This window comes from Osmerus eperlanus, chromosome 4 (genome assembly GCF_963692335.1).
Source record: "Osmerus eperlanus chromosome 4, fOsmEpe2.1, whole genome shotgun sequence".
Lineage (NCBI taxonomy): Eukaryota > Metazoa > Chordata > Actinopteri > Osmeriformes > Osmeridae > Osmerus > Osmerus eperlanus.
This window is the reverse complement of record NC_085021.1, coordinates 11,667,752-11,686,595: the sequence shown is the minus strand read 5'-3', so window position 1 is coordinate 11,686,595 and position 18,844 is coordinate 11,667,752. Positions and strand designations below refer to the sequence as shown.

Genomic DNA, 18,844 nt, shown 5'->3' with positions numbered 1-18,844 from the left:
CTTGAGGTGAAAGAGAAAAATAGCATATGTCCCGTGCCCCAATATAGCCCAGCTACAGTATGTGAGTGTCATGTTGGAGTCTCTTGCTCTAGGCTGATCAGCTCTGTGTCTCTGTCTTAACACCATGTGCAATCTGCCCACCGAAGAGAGGAAGTGGAAGTGGCCTGTCTGGCTCTGCAGAAGAAGCTACAGTTGAAAACCACAAGTAATTACCCTCAGGAAACTCTTTGTGAAAGAATGGAGGTAAGCTACAGGTGTCATGGTAACAGAACTGCCGCAGTCCTCCCAGCTCCCTTGACTGTTGAGAAGCACTTTTCAAAAAGGTGCCTATATTTACGCAATCTGCAAACACATCCTTTTAGATCCTCCAAATTATATTTGTTAATAGAAAGAGATCACACTTCTTTGTTTGGACATACATGTGTATAAATGACTGAATAAGGAATTATAACACACACCCAGTCAGTAATATTGGTGTCTATAGATAATAATTAATGTATGAAATTATATTAAGTCATATCTTGGATTTTTTCAAGGGTACGGAAAACATTTCATAATACAATTGTAAGTATATTGAAAGACATTAGGTGGCGCTGTCCAACCAGTCTTTAATCTGTGTGTGTGTGTGTTTGTGTACAATTAGTTTTTCTTTACCAATTAAAGTTACTTTGGGACCAGGGTGGTTGCCTTGGTAACTGAGGGTAGGAGCCTTCAGTGCAGAAAGCAGTTCTATGGGATATAAATGCCAGTAAATAAATGACAGCACATCACATTGAGTAAAACATATCTTGGTTGTAACCAACAAAGCATCCATATGATTGATCATATTACATTGATGGAAAGATGCTTTTAACAGACTTCAATGATTGTTGTCAGCATCAGTCAATATATTATACATTTGTAATAAGCTTATAATGGGAGTGTTTTCCCACATAAACATATATTTTACAATGAGAAATAAATAATTAAACAACCAACTTCACACAATCCTATTATGCTTTGCTTATTTGATTCAGCTGTTCCAATGTGATAAAACACAGAAATGCATGATGATATACAGAAAATTCCCCTTCTCGGTGCAGAGCAGGTAATATGTGGCAGATCAGAGTGCAGGACGTTTGACACTCAACTTGACTCAACTTAAACTGTCGGTTGAAGGCTTTGGCTTTCTGTTCCCTCTTTACGTTGCTGTTTAGTTCAAGAATGTAATCTCTGATATGACATCTGGTAAGACTGGACCCCACTGTCAAAAAAGTAGTTCATGAATGAGGATGTATTTTTAGGCAGTAGGAAATCTTTTACTTTGTTATGACCATTGCCATAAAAAATTTTTTTTTGTGTAATCAAACATCATTCGACCTTTTGTCATACAGGGCTTCACACAGATCAGTAACAATACCCAACCTACACCATCAGATATATAAACCTCCAGAGGAGCAATTAACTGAGCGATCCCCTCTGCCACAGCAGTTGGTGCAAACTCATAGGCTAAGACAATTTTACAAGAAGATTACAAATTTAAAGTCGCACACACAGAGTTCTGCTTTAGCAGATTTTTAGCCAAGTTCTGCATAACCTTGTGTCTGTTTGGAGCAGTGATGCAGGTCTGGGGTACACAAACATCATATATTGCTTCATTCTGTTTATCTTATACAGCTCCTGAGGTACTATACACTTCCACGTATTAATGGCTTGTATCTGTTTGGTTCTGTTATTGCCATCTGTGATTGGCCCTTTTGCCCTGTTAAAAACCATGGCTCTAGGCTCACTTTGGTGAGGGTCAAATACTCCCTCCCTCTCACACACCACCCAACCCCTAACCTACCATCCTGATTGGATGTGACATGCTTACAATGAACCCCCCATTGTCACAAGGTCCACCACTCGGCCACTGATATGTGACATGTCTAATTGCACCTGTCAGGGTCTGTCCTTTTAGAACCGTCCTAACAATTCACGTGGACCTCTGTTTACTCTAGTTTGTCTCCCACTTTCTCTAAATTGGAGCTCAACCTACCCACAACAGAGAACTTTAACCAAAGAAGCCTGCATCATTAAACAACAATAACACTAGGGGACTTATTATTACTATATTTATAGACTAGGTTGCAAAAGACCAATTCTACTGGAGTCTACACTTTTGTCAGGTAGGCTAATCATTGATCGGTAGCTGAGTGATGACAGTGAGTGAATAATTAAAAGTAAAAACATATTAATTTTCAAATAGAATCTCTGTCAGTTATGCATTCAATGTGTTTATATTATTCTGCATTACAAGATAGGAAAAGCTCACATTATTTTGGTTGAGACTCACAATTGTGTTGGTTGAAAGTCACATTATATATTTATGTGTTATCTCTTTGTTCTGCACAATTTTATCACAGACAAAATTCAAAATCACTCAGTTTCCTCAACACTAAATGCTACAATAAATTTGAGAAAGAAAAAAAAGCAGTTAGCCTACTCCCTACTACTCCAGGTGGCTCTGTCCATTTCCGTCTCTATGTGGAGAGGTGGAATTTATGGTTTCTTTGTTCCCTGTCTTACTAGTTCAGTACGAACCATTGAAATCTTGTGGTTTGACCTTTCAACCATTGAAACAGTACATTTCAAGGACCAATCAGACCATTTCACCATCCATCTCTTCTACTCTTTCTTCTTGTTTGCACAAATCAACTACTTTCCCTGTCTGATCTGGCAAGCTCATTTTCTAACACTGGTAAAAAAGAGTATAAACATCTGCCATCGGCAAAACAAGTTATTTACCAACCTGACCATATTAAACCTAGAAATAGCACAATAGGACACTATATTTGTGTAATGATGAAATCCCATAGGGAAGAATAGGTAGCCAAGGAAGAACTTGAATGTTTACTTAAAGGATTTATTACAGATGTTAATTACCGGTCCGGTACTTCATTGGTCCATCAAAGCATATGTGCTTGGTGGTCGAATAAATAATGTATGTAGTGTATAAAGTGTCTTATATGCAATGGAGAAAAAAGTTCAAAAATAGTTTCCATAGATTGCCTTCCTTTTGGGGCACAGAATCAGAATCAGAATGGGATTTATTCGCCATGAAAGTTTGCACAGACAAGGAATTTGCTTTGGCAGGAAGGTGCATACAATAAACATATACCTAAAATTTAAATATGTGGACTATCTATACTAATGGTACATAAACTAGCAGTACTAAATGAGGCATGTTACAGCATTCTGGCCTTATTGAATGTGAAGTAAATAATGCCATAACTAATCACACAGTTCAAGTCTCCTCACAGACTAGCTTGAAGCCCCTTGTGCAAAATATGGATATATAAAGGTGCCAAGCTTAAAAAGAATCATCCTATCAATTTGCCAAATCAATATACGTTACTTGTTATAAGCAACTATACTTTATACTATCTGGTGAATGAAACCTCCCAACCTGCAATCTCTTTTCTCCTGCTGAGTGCCTCCTGAGGCATGTGGATAGTGGGAGGTTGTCAGACAAAGACAGCCATGACCTCTGTGATCCTGGTTTAAAGGCCTTAATGGGCAGAAATTAGCTTTGAGAGAGGTGGGTATGGGGAGTTACACTATATCGGCAAAAGTATTTTCTCGTCTGCCTTCACACACATATTAACGTGAGTGACATCCCATTCTTAAACCATAGGATTTAATATGATGTCGGACCACCTTTTACAGCTATGACATCTTCAATTCTTCTAGAAAGGCTTTCCACAAGGTTTAGGAGTGTGTTTATGGGAATCTTTGATCATTCTTACAGAAGTGCATTTGTGAGGTCAGACAGTTGTTGGATGAGAAGCATGGCTCGCAGTCTCCGCTCTAATTCATCCCAAAGGTGTTCTATCGGGTTGAGGTCAGGACTCTATGCAGGCCAGTCAAGTTCTTCCACACCAAACTCGCTCATCCATGTCTTTATGTCCCTTGCTTTGTGCACCTGAATTCAATGATTTGGATAGCTGAGTGAATACTTTTGACAATATAGTGTATAGCCTATATCTTGAGACGAGGCGTTAGGTTGTGTACACCAGGTCCACATGGAATATGTGTAGTTAACTAGATTAAGGTTTCAGAATCAAAAGCAGCAGTGTAATCACACTGATACACTGTAAAAAGTGAAAATGGATGTGCAGGAAGCCGTAGACTATCCCATCCGTTATGAATTTGTCCACCTTTTTGATTAAGCTACTTTAAATCTGACCGAGGTTTGGGTTGTAGTCTGCATTACATGAAATCATTGTTACTGCTTCACGATCTTTGCTAAACCACGTGCAAAGACCAACGTGGTTGTAGAACTGTCGGCCATTTTTTACTGACATGCTAGAATTCGAACTCGTGAATACACATTTGAAGCAAGCGTACACAAAGTATAGCCTATTTGATTCAGCCTACTATGGCATTAGTAAGAATACCTGTTACATTTTTACAAAGAACCAACTCGACTAGCGAACGACCGTGCCAAACAATGTTGCCAAGTATATTGAAATGTTCTGTCAACAAGGGTTTGTTTCTTCCGTCAAGGCTCATCTGTGGTAGCCTACACACGTCTTCAAAGGGACAGAGGCTATGCTTGAGATGTGGCATATGCGGATTTTAGGAAATCGTTGAATGATTTGACAAAGTCTAGGAAATGTATTGCGGGCGCCTCATGTTTTAATTGACACCATAATGACAATATAAGTAGGCCTAGGTATTGTCAAGTAATCATTTTCAATTCGATTTTTAGGTTGTCCTAATGGGGCCCCGACTGTGAAGGTAAAACGTGTAGGCTATCCCCATTTTAGTAGGCTAGATCCAACTTGACAATACTACCATTTACTACCGTCATTGAATAGCCTACCAAAGGTTTGCCACGAGACAATTAAAGAGACTTGATTTCGCAAAAATTTTAAAACAGAGAATAGATTTCTTTATTAGTTTATTAGCTAGCACCATATCGCAAATTGCGTAGATTAGAGACCACCCCTTTTACGATCAATCCGCCAATCCCGTTGAGGAATAGTAACGTCGAAGAGGCGTCTCTTGAAAGTGTTGAAATGCCCTGTTTCAGAGACCAGGCGGCATCGATACGAGGAAGGGAAAAGGTAGGTGATAAAGATTATATTAGCCTAAAGACATTTTATAGTTAAGTGATAGGCCTACTAAAATGATCGTGCACCTCGTGACAATTGCGCTTGTAATTTTAATTCAGTAGGCTACTTTGATGGTTTTGCCTATATTTTCGGTTGCTAAAAGCCATGCAGACACAGCACAAAGACAGGTTAACACAAAGGCAATAGTAGCGTTATAACATGGAAACTGGCATAGTCACTCTTCACAACTAACCTATTTGATAGCCTATAGTGTAGGCTACGTTCCGTAGCGTGGTTTGTTTTTAGAGAGGATTTGTTACTTTTTAAGCTTTGGAAGTCTCAATGTTGCAGTAGTCATCAACAATCAGTATCAAAATAATTTGGGTGCCTTTCTTTGAATTATTTGTATGGAGCGACTGGTTTAATTGTTAATCATTGCTTGAGTGTTACACCTAATACATGGAGTTTTAACAGGGTAATAACGTACTCATGAGCACAATTGTAACTAGAGGGCTTACAGCTGAAGTAAAACGAATTAATTAACACTATGTGATATAAGATAAGACTGATGTTCCTTTGACATTATTAGCCTACGTTTTGGTGGGGGTTGTCTTACTTTTATTTTAAGTATGGAAGATTTCCTTGACTGCATGGGACGTCCGCGGCAAAATTGTACCACGCGAGATTTCTCTTTGCATACATTGAGAAAGGGGAGGAGAACTAGACAGCATGTCGGATATGACGAAGAAAGGAAAGGAACTGGGTTTCATATTTGCACGGTTTATGAAGGGCGATAGCCTACTGGAAAACAGGAATGTTTACAATTTGAGTAAATAGCTTACAACAACAACAACAACAGAAGTCACACAGTATCTGCCTTTCTCTACTGGACAAAAGATTGATCCCTCTCATCCATTGGTCCATTGGCTAGCCCCCCATTAACCCCACCCACTCAGTCTAAGACTGGGGTAGCCAGTTTTGCCAGAACACACTGTGGCTATTAGTAGGCTTTGCAAGAAATTGAGTATGCCCCAATACTTAGCCTACGCTAGTACAGATATCATACCACATCCGTTATTATTTCATAGTAGCCTATGCGAGCCAGGATGGACTGCGTCCAATAAGATAGGCCTACCCATACAACAATACTAGGCCTTTTTAGTAGGTTATGCCTAATAGTCTCCAGTAGGCTACGCGAAAATACCACGATGGCCTACAACACGCGGTAAAATATTTGCATTATGTGCAAGAGCTTTGTTTACTTTTTACTCTGACCCACAGAACAACCCTTTGTGCAATGGAAGAGGTGTTAAGCGTGGAAACAAACTTACAATTGATACTCAAAATGATAGTGATGGGCTCTCTTTTTTCAGAGACTTTTTTGATTACGTTCACCAAAAAGATTCATTCACCGATTTGCGAACGACATCCGGTGATTCTATCGTTCGTGAACAAAGTGAACTGAACGAACGTGAAGAACAGGCTTCCTAATTTAGGCAGAGACAAACGAACGAATCTTTTGGGGGAGGAATCCGTTAATTTCACTTTAAAGCAAACGATCCACCACTATCCACAGCAGTTGAATTGCATGCGGCCAAATGTATTTAAAGAATGTTGAAGGTTTGAGCGTACTGGTGATTTCAAAACCGTCACACTTTTCGTAAACTGCCGCCTCTCCTAGGCTACAGTTTTCGGTTCACATACACATCTTTATTTCGTCTATGAGTTTAAAATGGACTTAAAACGGGCAATGTGTTTGACAGTAGTGTACCAACAGCACCCTAGTTAGCTGTCACTGCTGGAGCAAGTTATTTTCACTCGAGGAACATGGTAGTTGGGTAAGGGCGTGTGGTTCCGGTGTTCCGGAGAATTCAGTTGCCTGTTCCCCCTTTTTCGATGTCGCGCACGCGCAAGGAAGGGGGAACTGAATTCTCCGGAACACCGGCGGCAGTAGACTAGCTAGCAGCAGAGAATAGGTGCGTTCGACATGGACTATGGCTGCATGAAACGACCGGCGAGAGTAGCCACTTGCAGTCGGGGAGGAGTTGAAAACGGCTCTGTGAAGTCGGACATTCCAACTTCTCGTGGTTTGCTGCGTTGACGTCAGTCATGGCCGATCAAGCGCTGTTTGCTTACTTTACATTATTTATAATTAAACTTAGTCTTTCCGTTAGTGAAGGGGCCGTCTAAAACCCTTTCTTCAACACATTTTTAATTCAGTTAAACTTTTAGGTCCGGATTTGAGCGTTGGCGAAACTGAAGGTGTCAGAATAATTACAAAACAAGCGTCAAAGTTGTCGTGTGTGAGTCTGGCCAATCAAGAAATAGCTGTGTCGTCATTAGAACACGTGCAGTTGTTCTTGAGAAAATGCGCTCGTCTACACAGCCGGCAGTTCTCGAATCGATCTTACGGTACTTTGATGGATAGGTCACAGTGACCTAGCCTTGGCGCCGTCTCAAGTCGGACAAAAAGTCTAACCATAATTCACTGTTTCAAGTCAGCCGGCTGCAGCACTGCATGAAGTCAGTCCATGTCGTACGCACCTAAAGTCTAATATAGAAAACAGGCTCTGCTAGCAGTTAGAGCGAACTAGCAGAGCCGTAACTAGCTAGCTGGAGACCATACGGACAGTTGGGGCGGGCGGAAATGTTGTGTAGCGTAGCCTCTCTGTTTGGTCAGTAAACAGATTTGAGAACCAAAAAATAGTCAACATTTCTAGATTTATCTCAGAACATCATACACATGTATTTTTTAGGATCACACAGCCTGTTTGCAACTGTTTATTTCAAGGGGTTATTTATTTTTACATTTAGTCATTTAGCACACGCGCTTATCCAGAGCGACTTACAGTAAGTACAGGGACATTCCCCTCGAGGCAAGTAGGGTGAAGTGCCTTGCCCAAGGACACAACGTCATTTTGCACGGCCGGGAATCGAACTGACAACCTTCAGATTACCAGCCCGATTCCCTAACCGCTCAGCCACCTGACGCCATTTTTACCCATTCAGAGAAACCAATTTTTGTAGGTTTTGGTGTGTGTAGTGGTCCAGTCAAACCTTAGTTTTTGAGCCCTTCCTACTTTACCTGCCATCGATGGTAAAGGAGGAGTGGTCCCAAAACTGGGCTTTGATTGGGAACCTGAAGACAACCTGATACCAGAAGGTACTGTTCAAGTACTGTTGTCAGTCTGATAACAGATCTATGCTACTGTGGTCAAGAATGGTCAATAAGTCTACCACTAAAGCCATGTGTATGTGAAACATCGATGATGTTGTGTATTTGTCTGCATAGAGATCTTAAATCTTGTGACAATTTTTTTTCTTCTAATGATGTTTAGACTGATAATAAGAATACATCAGTATTGTGAGCAATATAATCCGTTCTTTTTTTTTCCTTCCTTTTTATCAAACAGAATAATGGCAACAAATGCGACTGCAAGCCCAAGGGGTTCTGTTGAGAAATATAACCGCTGGCACCTGTTGACCTGGCTAAACAAGTCCCTGGAAACAAAATTTACCCACATTGAGCAGTTATGCTCAGGTACAGTTTAGCCCCTCATGCCAGCTGGCCACTTTCCACTTTATGTATTTGCATATTTGTACAACTATATTTATACAATTATCGTGTATAACGTTGTCATCACACCACTGTTAAATATTCCAAACCTATATGTAAATGTTTAAAGGCTTAGGTGACTTTTCCTAATTTGTTTCATTTACAATTCAAAGATGATGTATGTTTGTGCGGATTATGTATGTTTGTGCGGATGTGTGTGTGCAGGTGCGTGTTACTGTCAGCTTATGGACTGTCTCTTCCCTGGATCAATTGACTTGAGCAATGTGAAGTTCCAAGCCTTGGAACAGGAAGACTACATCTACAACTTAAATCTCCTCCAAGAAAGCTTCAAAAAAACTGGCATTGATAAAGTAAGACAATTTCAATTAATCCATTTGCGTTGCCTGTTGTATATCTCTATATACTGGGACCAATACATTTCTTTATCCTTGTAGATGGTTAAACAATTTTCTCTAATCTTGCACACTTTTATATTATAGACAATTCCAGTTGAGGCGCTGATAAAACCAGAGTTCAAGGCGAACTTGTCCTTCCTGAGGTGGTTCAAATTGTTTTTTCTTGAAAAACAGTCAGAACTGGTGTATAATGCTCTGGAAGCCCGGCAAGGCCAGGACATCCCCATCCCCATAACAACTCTACAAGTCCTTCGTAGGAATGCCCCCCACAGCCCCAGTCAGCATGGCACAGTGGACAAGCTTGTCAAGGTTGATACTGACACTGATGAAGATACTGTTGTAAAAGGTCGGAAGGGCATCACATATGATGACCAGTGGAAGGAGACCTACCACTGGGTGGAGAAGAGCTCCCTTGGAGAGATCTATGCCTATTGCACTGTGTGTGACAAGAACCTCAACATTTTCCACACAGGCTTTTTAGACCTTAAACGGCACCAGCAAACCAAGAAGCACAACAGGAACACCCTTTGTGCCAAATCAGGTGACCTGATGTCAGAGGGAGAAAGAGGCAGTGGGCTTAGTGACACTCCACCATGTAGTGAAACCACCTTCCAGTTCATCCAGGGACACTGCAGCTCTATACCCTCAAAGCAGACGATGAACCAATTTGCCCGCAATGTCTTGGGATTGCAGTACCCCAAGGACATTGTAACTATTTGTCAGCAGACTCCTTACTGTATTTACATGTATGGAAGAGTGGCCCTGGGGGAGACAAGCATGGCTTCTGTGGTCCTCGTGGGTTTTTTTGATATGAAGACAGCGAGGCACCGTATCAGGCTTCTGGATGTTCTACAGCCGTCAGATGATGATGCAGAGGACAAAACAGCTTCAGCTCTGGTTGAGACTTTGAAGAGATTTGAGCTTTTGACAACTAACCTCGCTGCGGTGTACGTAGACAGTAGCAATGCAGTATCAGAGCAGATCTGCAGTCAGCTCAGGGAACTTAACCCCAATGTAGTGGACTTAAGTGGACTATACATGGTGGCAAATACTGCTTGTCAAGCTGGGGTCATGGAGCTCCCCAGTCAGGCTCAGGAGCTGATAGTAGACATCCACACGCACTACTCGTCCTGTTCCAACCAAAATGTTAATCTAAAAGAACTTGTTGCCACTATTATCAGTATGAATGCGCCTACCCTACCCCTTAACATGGGCTGCCTTAACTTTTGTGATCTAGTCAGGAAAATCACAGGGATGTGGACAGATCTCATTTCCGACTTCAGCTCCTGTGGAGAGGACAATAAAAAGGCCATGCTGATCTGCACCCAGCTCCAGGATCCGAAACTCAGGGCTACTTTCATCTTCCTGGACAAGGTCATGGAGCCCCTCCAGACCTTCCAAACACTCCTCCACAGCCACGGGGGTTCAGCACGGGCCGACCTGGGGCACATCCTCCATGAGGCCAGTTGTTTGCTGAGCTCTTACACCTCCAGTTTCCTCAATCCTCAGGCTACGGTGCGCTTCCTTAAGGAACGAGACACTGAGCTCCTCAAGACCAAGAAGTTTCAGTTACCAGAGGCAGAAGTCAATATGGGAGGGGCTGCAGTTATAGACTTTCTCCATAATTCAGAGGCAGGGGAACTCCTGCCGTTATTGCATAAAGAGGCTGTGTTGTTTTACACAGCCCTTACAGCCAAATTAGCTGAGGGCTTACCTCTTAGTGATGGAATCCTGACAAGCATAGCCCAGCTGCTTAGTCCCAAGAGCAGGTTGAAAGTAACCGGAAAGGCAGTGGGAGAGCTGGGCTCCGAACTAGGGCTCTGTGCCTCTCCCAAAGAGGTAGCCCAGCTCACCAGTGAGTTCCTCGAGTACCAGCTAGCTGGGGAAGGGGAGAAAGAAGAGGAAGGGAATGGCTGTGATAAAGGTGTCCAGAATGGCTTCACCACTATCACACTTGAGCAACATTGGAGCACTGTGCTGAAGGCCGTAGGGTCCAACACCATTTTCAGAAAACTGGTGTTGACCCTTCTAGCCTTCCCCTGTCCACCGCTTGAAGCTAAGAACGTCTTTGTTCAGGTTTGTAACAGGCTAAAATCTTAATGTAAGTGTGCTATTAGACAGACTTTTACATACTTGATATCTTTGGTGTGTGTTTGATTGCATCTCTCTACTCAGGCCATGGAAACTGGGGAATCTGCTAGGTTGTCTGAGAGTGACGACATGAAAGAGAGTGAGGCGGAAGTTGATGTCACCACTGACTCAGACTGCACTACCCTGCAGTCCCCTGCCATTAGATCAAAGAAGAAGAAAGCCAGCAGCACCATGTCAGGTGATTTAGATTGATAAGAATTGTAGTAAGTGAACTCTGATTTGGGGTTCCATTTACTGTTGAGCGAACAGAGATTTGAGCATGAAATCACTCCATTACTATTGTGTAAGCATTGTCTGGTATATCCTGTATAGAACTTTTCAAACTTTCAAGAATTCTTAAAGAAAAAAATTATATACCAAAATAGCACAACGTATATTTATCGTAACTGTTCTATAGAATAATTTATATATATTAGAACCAAATTTAACTAAAACAACACTTTTTCACTCTTAAACTAAACTAAATTTGATTTGTATTTACTTGCGTTTACTTTTCCTGTGGTATTATATATAACCAGATATTGGAATCCTTGTTAATTGATGGAAGCGATGTGTTGTTTTCCAGCAGTGAATGGCCTTAATTGGACAATGAAGCCATGCTCAGTGCGACTGGAGAGGACTGTCAGTAAGAACGATATTCTCGGTTAATGAAGATTATATTTGGTAATCATCTGTACCACTTAATCATTTAAGTGACCTACAGATGACACACTACCAGGGAATGCTTAAAACAATCCACTCCATGTCCATTCACTATTATTTTATTTTTATTTTGTGAAAATATAATTTCCTCAGTGAACAGGTATCATGCTATTGTAACAGTGGAATACATCAGAGATCAATAATGTTCCACTTTGTCCTACTCTTTTCAAAGGGCCAAAGAATGGTCCAGATGGTGTCTTTGTAGAGGATGACATCATTTGGACAAACTCTGTACAAGAGGTAAGTTGTATTTATTTATTAAAGAGCTACTTCTGCGGTATGCAGGAGCTTCATAAGAAGTTATACCTATTTTACTTATGAATTACAGATGTAGCCTTTATATATGTACTGACCTGTGCAAATGTCCCAGGTAATATCTAAAACAAACATCCATCAAATGGGAGTTGAAGTGACTACACTTTCAATCCAGTTAAAAGAAACATGGATCCTATCTGTTTCAAATGTCACCAATATACTTGACTTTGCTATGGACTTTCAATTCAACAAGCTGCTTTTAAGACCATATTTAGTAGCTTTAAGTTGGATTCACAAACAACAGCAAAGGTTTACAACAATTTTTAGAGTTAAATAATGTCCAAACTCAGCATGTCAAAACTAAAAGTCTACCTTAACTACCTTATTGCATCTGTTGTATGGGAATCCAGCATTAAACCCCTAAATGTACAATTACGTAACAAAATCAATCCATGCAAATCAATGCATGTCTCTTCGCTAACCTTGTTTGCAGCTTTTCTCTTTTCTTTCTTTCTCATCCTTTTAACATGGGAGTTTTGGGTGCAGTGGCAGTCCTTGAAGGTGGTGTGGGATCATCTGTGTGTGTGTGTGTGTGTGTGTGTGTGTGTGTGTGTGTGTGTGTGTGCATACATGTACATGTTTGAGCCCTGCATGAGTATCTCCAGTACATGTGCCTTTCTGGGTGTGTATGTGTGTGTAATGTGTGTGTCGTCCCTCAGGGCACGATTAGAGGCATTTATGGCTGGGAAAGCAGCTTGCGCCAGAGGCCACAGGCGCGTACAATGTTTCAGGCTGGAGCTAGCACCTGGGTCGAGCCTGAGTGTCTTGATAAAAACAGCAGAAAGGCCCTGGATTCCCAGGAGTCGGTATGTAGTCCACTCTCTGGGCTCCTGCAGAAACCCCTCTGGTCTCTGGACAATAGGACAATGCTCCAATTTTGAGCTGATTCTCAACAACAGGCGTTAAGTGCATGACTCTACTTTCCTTTGCAAATCTTTTAACATTCTTCTATTTCAAAATTCCTAATTTCTGATTAACATTATATGGTCACCTATTCCACCTGCCCTATCAACTACTCTGAAACTGCCCCATGGTCTACTGGATTGGGTCAGAACAGTCAAATGTGATTCAAATGTAAAGGACGGAATTTGCATTTATACAAAGTAAACTTGCCAAACAACAAACCCTGACTATTACCAAAACATGGACATGGAAGGTACTCAGAGAGACAGCATCATTACATGTGTAAAGCGTTGTTGGCAATTCAACTGATGTATTCAAGTGAGAACATTTTGAATTCAAGGAGAAAAGTGAAAGTCCCACAAGCACTCCAAGCCACAAGACCAGGAGGAAGGCAAATGAATACCAGGTATTGTCCAAGTATTTTCTTGCCTGTATTTTTTGTTACCAGTCAATGGTAGAGTGTTGCCTGCACAACTGATAATCTTTCATGTCCCTTGCTGTCTGCAGGATGGGAAGGGGTTCCTCTCTGGAGAGCTGGTGTGGGGTAAGGTGAAGGGCTTCTCTTGGTGGCCTGGTCTAGTCGGGCCCTGGAAGTCTAAGGCAACTTCTTCAGGCATGCGGAGGGTTGAATGGTTCGGAGATGGAATGTTTTCTGAGGTGAGACCTACGATAGACTTTCTCTACATGGTACACGGTCTGCATGTGCAGGTGGACATTTGAACTAATTCCGCATTTATTCATTTGTAATGTGTTACAGATATACACAGAGAGGCTTTTGCCATTTGCTGCTTTTGCCAAGTGCTTCTGTAATGATTCGTATACAGGCTTGCCTGCCTACAAGGATGCCATTTATCAGATCCTAGAGGTAAAACTGGAGCATTCATGTTGTGCAACAAGTCACTATCAATCCTATGTATCCACTGCTTCATACATATGATTGATATATTCATCTAATATTCCACTATCCCATACCACACCATTTAATCACTTCCTCTGTGTACAGTTGGCAGGAGAGCGGTGTGAGAAATCCTTTGACTTATCGTCTGGGAATAAGGAAGAGGAGCCAAAGGTGATGCTGGAATGGGCCTTTGGGGGATTCCTTCCCTCTGGACCTGAGGGTTTTTTGCCCCCTGACAGTATGTGTCCTTTTCTCAGTACTCAATCATCTACATTTGTGTTGATGCATTCACTACAGTCTACCTAGAACAGACTCTGTATAAGTAAATAATCTATAGAATGGCTCAGATGCTAAGTCGTTTTGTCATCTTGCTCCTTTGCTGAAGATTCTGTTGCCAAGGTGGAGTCGTCTTCAGACTCCCCTCTGTCAGACTACCAGCCCCCTGCAAAGAGGAAGTATGTTCAAAAGACCAAAGTCCATGTGATTCCGACCAACAGCTGCAGAGGTAATTCTTATTCATACAACAGTTCATGCACACACGGTTACCCACTGATAATAGTAATCAGAAACACAGACATCTGTTGGCTTCATAAAATGATCATTTCATTCGATTTTGCTTCGCAGAGGCAATGGCGGAAGAGGTTTCAGCGAAAGGGAAGAAAATTGAAGGTATGTTCTTAGATTAGGTTGACAGGAGCGTCATCAAACTATCTAAATCACGGTACTAATTGATATTGTTGTGTGTTCTTGAATCCCCGCAGATTTCTGTTTGTCATGTGGGTTATCTACTGTTGAGATCTGCCACCCATTGTTTGAAGGTAGTCTGTGTCTGAAGTGCAAGGTAAACATAAATCTCTCAACACATCTTTTCACTCTCACAATCTCATTTTGTCATGTTGATTGTTGTTATGTAATCATCATTGTCTACTCATTTGAAATGTCAATATTGTGGTGTTGTCGCACAAAATATTTTGCAGGACAACTTCATTGAAACCCTGTATCGTTATGATGAGGATGGTTACCAGTCCTATTGCACAGTGTGTTGTGCAGGACTAGAGGTTATTTTGTGTGGCAATGCCAGCTGCTGCAGGTAAGCAACTCTTACTCCAGAGAGGAGCCCTCTCCTCTGGAGCACTTTTTACACCACTATTATCACTGCTTTCTTATTCTCACCCCCCCCCCTCCCTCCTTCCTCTCAGATGTTTTTGCAAGGACTGTTTGAATATATTAGTTGGACCAGAGACCTTCGACAAACTGAAAGATGTGGATCCCTGGAGCTGTTACATGTGTCTGCCCTCTCAGTGCAATGGAGTGCTCAAGCTCCGTCCTGACTGGAGTGTGCGAGTCCAGGAATTCTTTGTTAACAACAGCGCATTGGCATTTGTAAGTGACTCCCAGTTCAGGTTATTTTGATCTTGCTGTAAGTGTTAGGCAGTAGCATTGACTGACCAAGGATTTCTTCTCTCAACACAGGAGCCTCATAGAGTTTACCCCTCAATCCCCACCCATCAACGCAGACCAATCAAGGTGCTGTCCCTCTTTGATGGCATTGCCACAGGTAGGTCCTATTTCAATGTATTGTTGGTTTTGTCTACTGTTTATAAATTAGATTTGTTAATAAGAGTCCTGGTTTTCTTTTCACTTTCACAGTTTTTTCATCTCAATAAACTTGTACTTATTTAATTGCATTGTGTTTATAACCACCGTTGCAGGGTATCTTGTGCTTAAAGACCTGGGTTTCAAGATTGAGCGTTATGTTGCCTCAGAGATCTGTGAGGATTCCATCACTGTGGGCATGATCAAGCATGAGGGAAAGATAGAATATGTGAATGATGTACGCACGATCACGAGGAAACATGTGAGTGTAATATACATCTCAATATCATTCTCAGGAAATGCCATTACGACTCACCCCTAAATCTGACCTGTTTGATCATTTTTTATTCATTTTCTGAACTTACTCTGTTTCAGCTGGCTGAATGGGGTCCCTTTGATCTGCTAATTGGAGGCAGCCCATGCAATGATCTATCAATGGTCAATCCTTTACGCAAGGGACTATTTGGTAAGGAACCTAAAATGTAATTGAAAAGGGACATGTGAGACATTGTAACCAGCAGTTAACTGGAAACCATATCTCACATTTGTCAGTATATGGAATAGTTCTTCAGACTTCTCCAACCTTTTAATTTCTACTCATCTCTGTCTATTCACAGAAGGAACTGGAAGGCTGTTCTTTGAGTTTTACAGAATGTTGACAATGATGAGGCCCAAGGATGATGATGATCGTCCTTTCTTCTGGCTTTTTGAGAATGTGGTTGCCATGAGTGCAATCGACAAGGCTGACATATGCCGCTTCCTTGAGGTAATGACAGAAGCTCTCCCGTTGATTCATATGGTGATTTAGGTGTAAGCAATTGTAAGAGTAAAGAAATGTTTGTTGTTTCATAATCACAGTTTTTGTTTCCCTCCACCTGTGTTGTCAGTGTAATCCCATCCTCATTGATGCGGTGAAGGTCAGTCCTGCTCACAGGGCACGGTACTTCTGGGGGAACCTCCCAGGCATGAACAGGTACCAGTGCTTTCAACAAGACACTTTCTGCCTTGGGTGATATTGATAGAGAATCTTACTGACTTCACGTGTCTTTGTTTTTTCTTAGACCTCTGGCTACTTCTCTTGATGACAAAGTTGAACTGCAAGATTGTCTGGAGGTTGGGCGGACAGCAAAGGTGAGATTCATATATTTTTTTCAGATCATATTTAGTATTTTTGTTGTATGCATTTTAATACCAGTTTGTCTAAATTTAAGTATGTTAACGCTGGCTGTTACATTACTTGTACTGTGTTTTCACATGTAGTTCAACAAAGTGCGCACCATCACCACCAAGTCCAACTCCATCAGACAGGGGAAAATGGGCCCACTGCCAGTCATCATGAACAATAAGGAAGACTACCTGTGGTGCACTGAGATGGAGAGGTAACAGTCTCAATCATTTTACAGTAAATTCACCATTAATGGAATACTGTTGATAATGTCTACTGTTACTAAGAATGCACATCTCTGTTAAATCGTCTCTGCTCAAACTATTTGCCTTCTAATGTACCTTTTCTTCAGGATCTTTGGCTTTCCAAAGCACTACACGGATGTGAATAACATGGGCCGGGCTCAGAGACAAAGAGTCCTGGGTCGGTCCTGGAGTGTCCCTGTTATTCGGCACCTATTTGCACCTCTGAAGGATTACTTTCTCTGTGAATAGGGAAGTGCTGTAGACCAATTCCATATGTTTACCTGGTCACATATCAAGACAGACAGACAATTTTCCATTCTCGCCTTTCAGTGAATCAAACTACTCAGTGTTTTTAGGCGGAACTTATTATCAATTTTATAATGGTTTTAACTGTTTTCTCCACTGATAGGAAGCTATATCAATTGTTAGGCAGTTTTATTAATTTCATGTTTGCCTTAATGTGTGGATTATTGTCAGAAAGCACAGACACTTTTTGGTTATTTTTGTGCATGAGGTGTAGTTTAAGTGTTTTCTCAGTATCTGGTCAACAGTGGTGTGATCAAGCAAACTTTGCCCACCACAGAGATCTACCTCAACACTGATATTTTGGTCCAAAATCTACAGAAACAACCATATCTCTATTTAATGAAGTTTTATGAAAATGCTTCCTTCCAATGGATTTTCTTAATTGATGTGTTTGTGTAGTGGTTTTAGTTGATTCAAGTGTAATCATGCTCACATTGATCATGTTGCTAGAATTGTATGTATGTTTTTAAATAGGTACAGTATGATTCAGCAGTCACACTGGCAGATAATTGGCCTTGTCATTCCAGATTTGAATCCCTCTCAACAGGTAGCATGAATATTATTATAATGTAGGTTGAAAACTCAGTGATCATGTATGTGATGATGCAGCATATGCATTCTTTGACAGGCTGTTTGTAAACAACTTGTTTCTAATCTTTGAGCAGTCCAAAATCACAAGTGCCTGCAAAAATAACATTCTTTGTATCTTTTTTCCTTCCAGTATTTTCAAGGTAGCTTTTAGTGACAGTATGGAATTTATGAACCATAGTTTTAGTTTTTAGATCAACATAAATATAGCATTTAAGAGGGTCCAGCATTGTGAATGAAACTAATGATTGAATCAAAACGATCTGTACTGGTGCTCCATAAACCGATAAATACTGCTCTTGTTGGTTCCTGTTCTGGTTTATTTCAGAGATTTTTATAGATGGTTTTGTGGTCTCATCTTACTGTGAAATAACCCTCAGTTTGCATGTGTCTGACATATCCAATAGTCAGTTTAATGTACTGTATGCCTCCTATGTTCTTTCAATATGTTTACTAATACTGTGCATAAAACCCAATACAACTACGAAACAGTAATAACATTGTATGTATCCACCTATCTCAATTGGTGCTAACACTAATGGTTGAAATATCCAGCAATACTGGTGCTGTTGAATAGGAATAGAATTGAGTTTTGTAGAATTGGTATTGGTTGTCGGGTGTCTCTGCCATCCTCCAATTCCTCATGTTCTGTAGGCCTATCTATAGTTGTTCATGATTGTGTGCTGTTTTAGGTCAAACTCTAATTAAAAAGTACTACCAGGTGGCCTCCCTCGGGACACTGGTAGGCCTATCTGTCTCAGTTGAGAGCATAGTTTTTGGTGAGTGGACAATTTTTATAAATGTGAAATTGTGTTTTTTATGGTGATTGTTTATATTCAGATGATAAATAAATTAATTAATTATGTCTGGTTGTATATCAATTATCGTCCTCCCCAAAACTAACAAGAGCAACACAAAAAAGCAA

At 41.0% G+C, this 18,844-nt stretch overlaps 1 protein-coding gene across 6 annotated transcripts; it reads left to right on the top strand.

Moving 5' to 3' along the window:
- Nucleotides 1-8,467: 8,467 nt before the first annotated feature.
- On the top strand, nucleotides 8,468-18,784 carry dnmt3ba (DNA (cytosine-5-)-methyltransferase 3 beta, duplicate a). Of its 6 annotated transcripts, none has more exons than XM_062459023.1 (24): nucleotides 8,468-8,619; nucleotides 8,860-9,005; nucleotides 9,135-11,126; nucleotides 11,226-11,379; nucleotides 11,770-11,826; nucleotides 12,076-12,143; nucleotides 12,878-13,024; nucleotides 13,462-13,527; nucleotides 13,629-13,778; nucleotides 13,879-13,986; nucleotides 14,125-14,257; nucleotides 14,405-14,524; nucleotides 14,644-14,688; nucleotides 14,781-14,860; nucleotides 14,997-15,109; nucleotides 15,219-15,402; nucleotides 15,493-15,577; nucleotides 15,732-15,877; nucleotides 15,991-16,081; nucleotides 16,233-16,381; nucleotides 16,503-16,588; nucleotides 16,677-16,746; nucleotides 16,876-16,994; nucleotides 17,133-18,784. In XM_062459023.1, the coding sequence occupies exons 1-24, from the start codon at nucleotides 8,496-8,498 to the stop codon at nucleotides 17,272-17,274; spliced, it is 4,575 nt and encodes a 1,524-aa protein (XP_062315007.1). In that variant the 5' UTR covers nucleotides 8,468-8,495; the 3' UTR covers nucleotides 17,275-18,784. The 6 variants fall into 6 exon arrangements, with proteins under 6 accessions (XP_062315007.1, XP_062315006.1, XP_062315008.1 ...); XM_062459022.1 differs by having other exon boundaries at nucleotides 11,767-11,826; XM_062459024.1 differs by lacking the exon at nucleotides 11,770-11,826.
- The last annotated feature ends 60 nt before the right edge of the window (nucleotides 18,785-18,844 follow it).

Excerpts from the sequence above, each read along its gene's own strand:
- dnmt3ba (XM_062459022.1), top strand. The coding sequence starts at position 8,496 with ATGGCAACAAATGCGACTGCAAGCCCAAGGGGTTCTGTTGAGAAATAT. Across the intron at positions 11,380-11,766 it reads AGCCAGCAGCACCATGTCAG|CAGTGAATGGCCTTAATTGG; the intron begins GTGATTTAGATT and ends GTTGTTTTCCAG. Across the intron at positions 15,110-15,218 it reads GGCAATGCCAGCTGCTGCAG|ATGTTTTTGCAAGGACTGTT; the intron begins GTAAGCAACTCT and ends CCTTCCTCTCAG.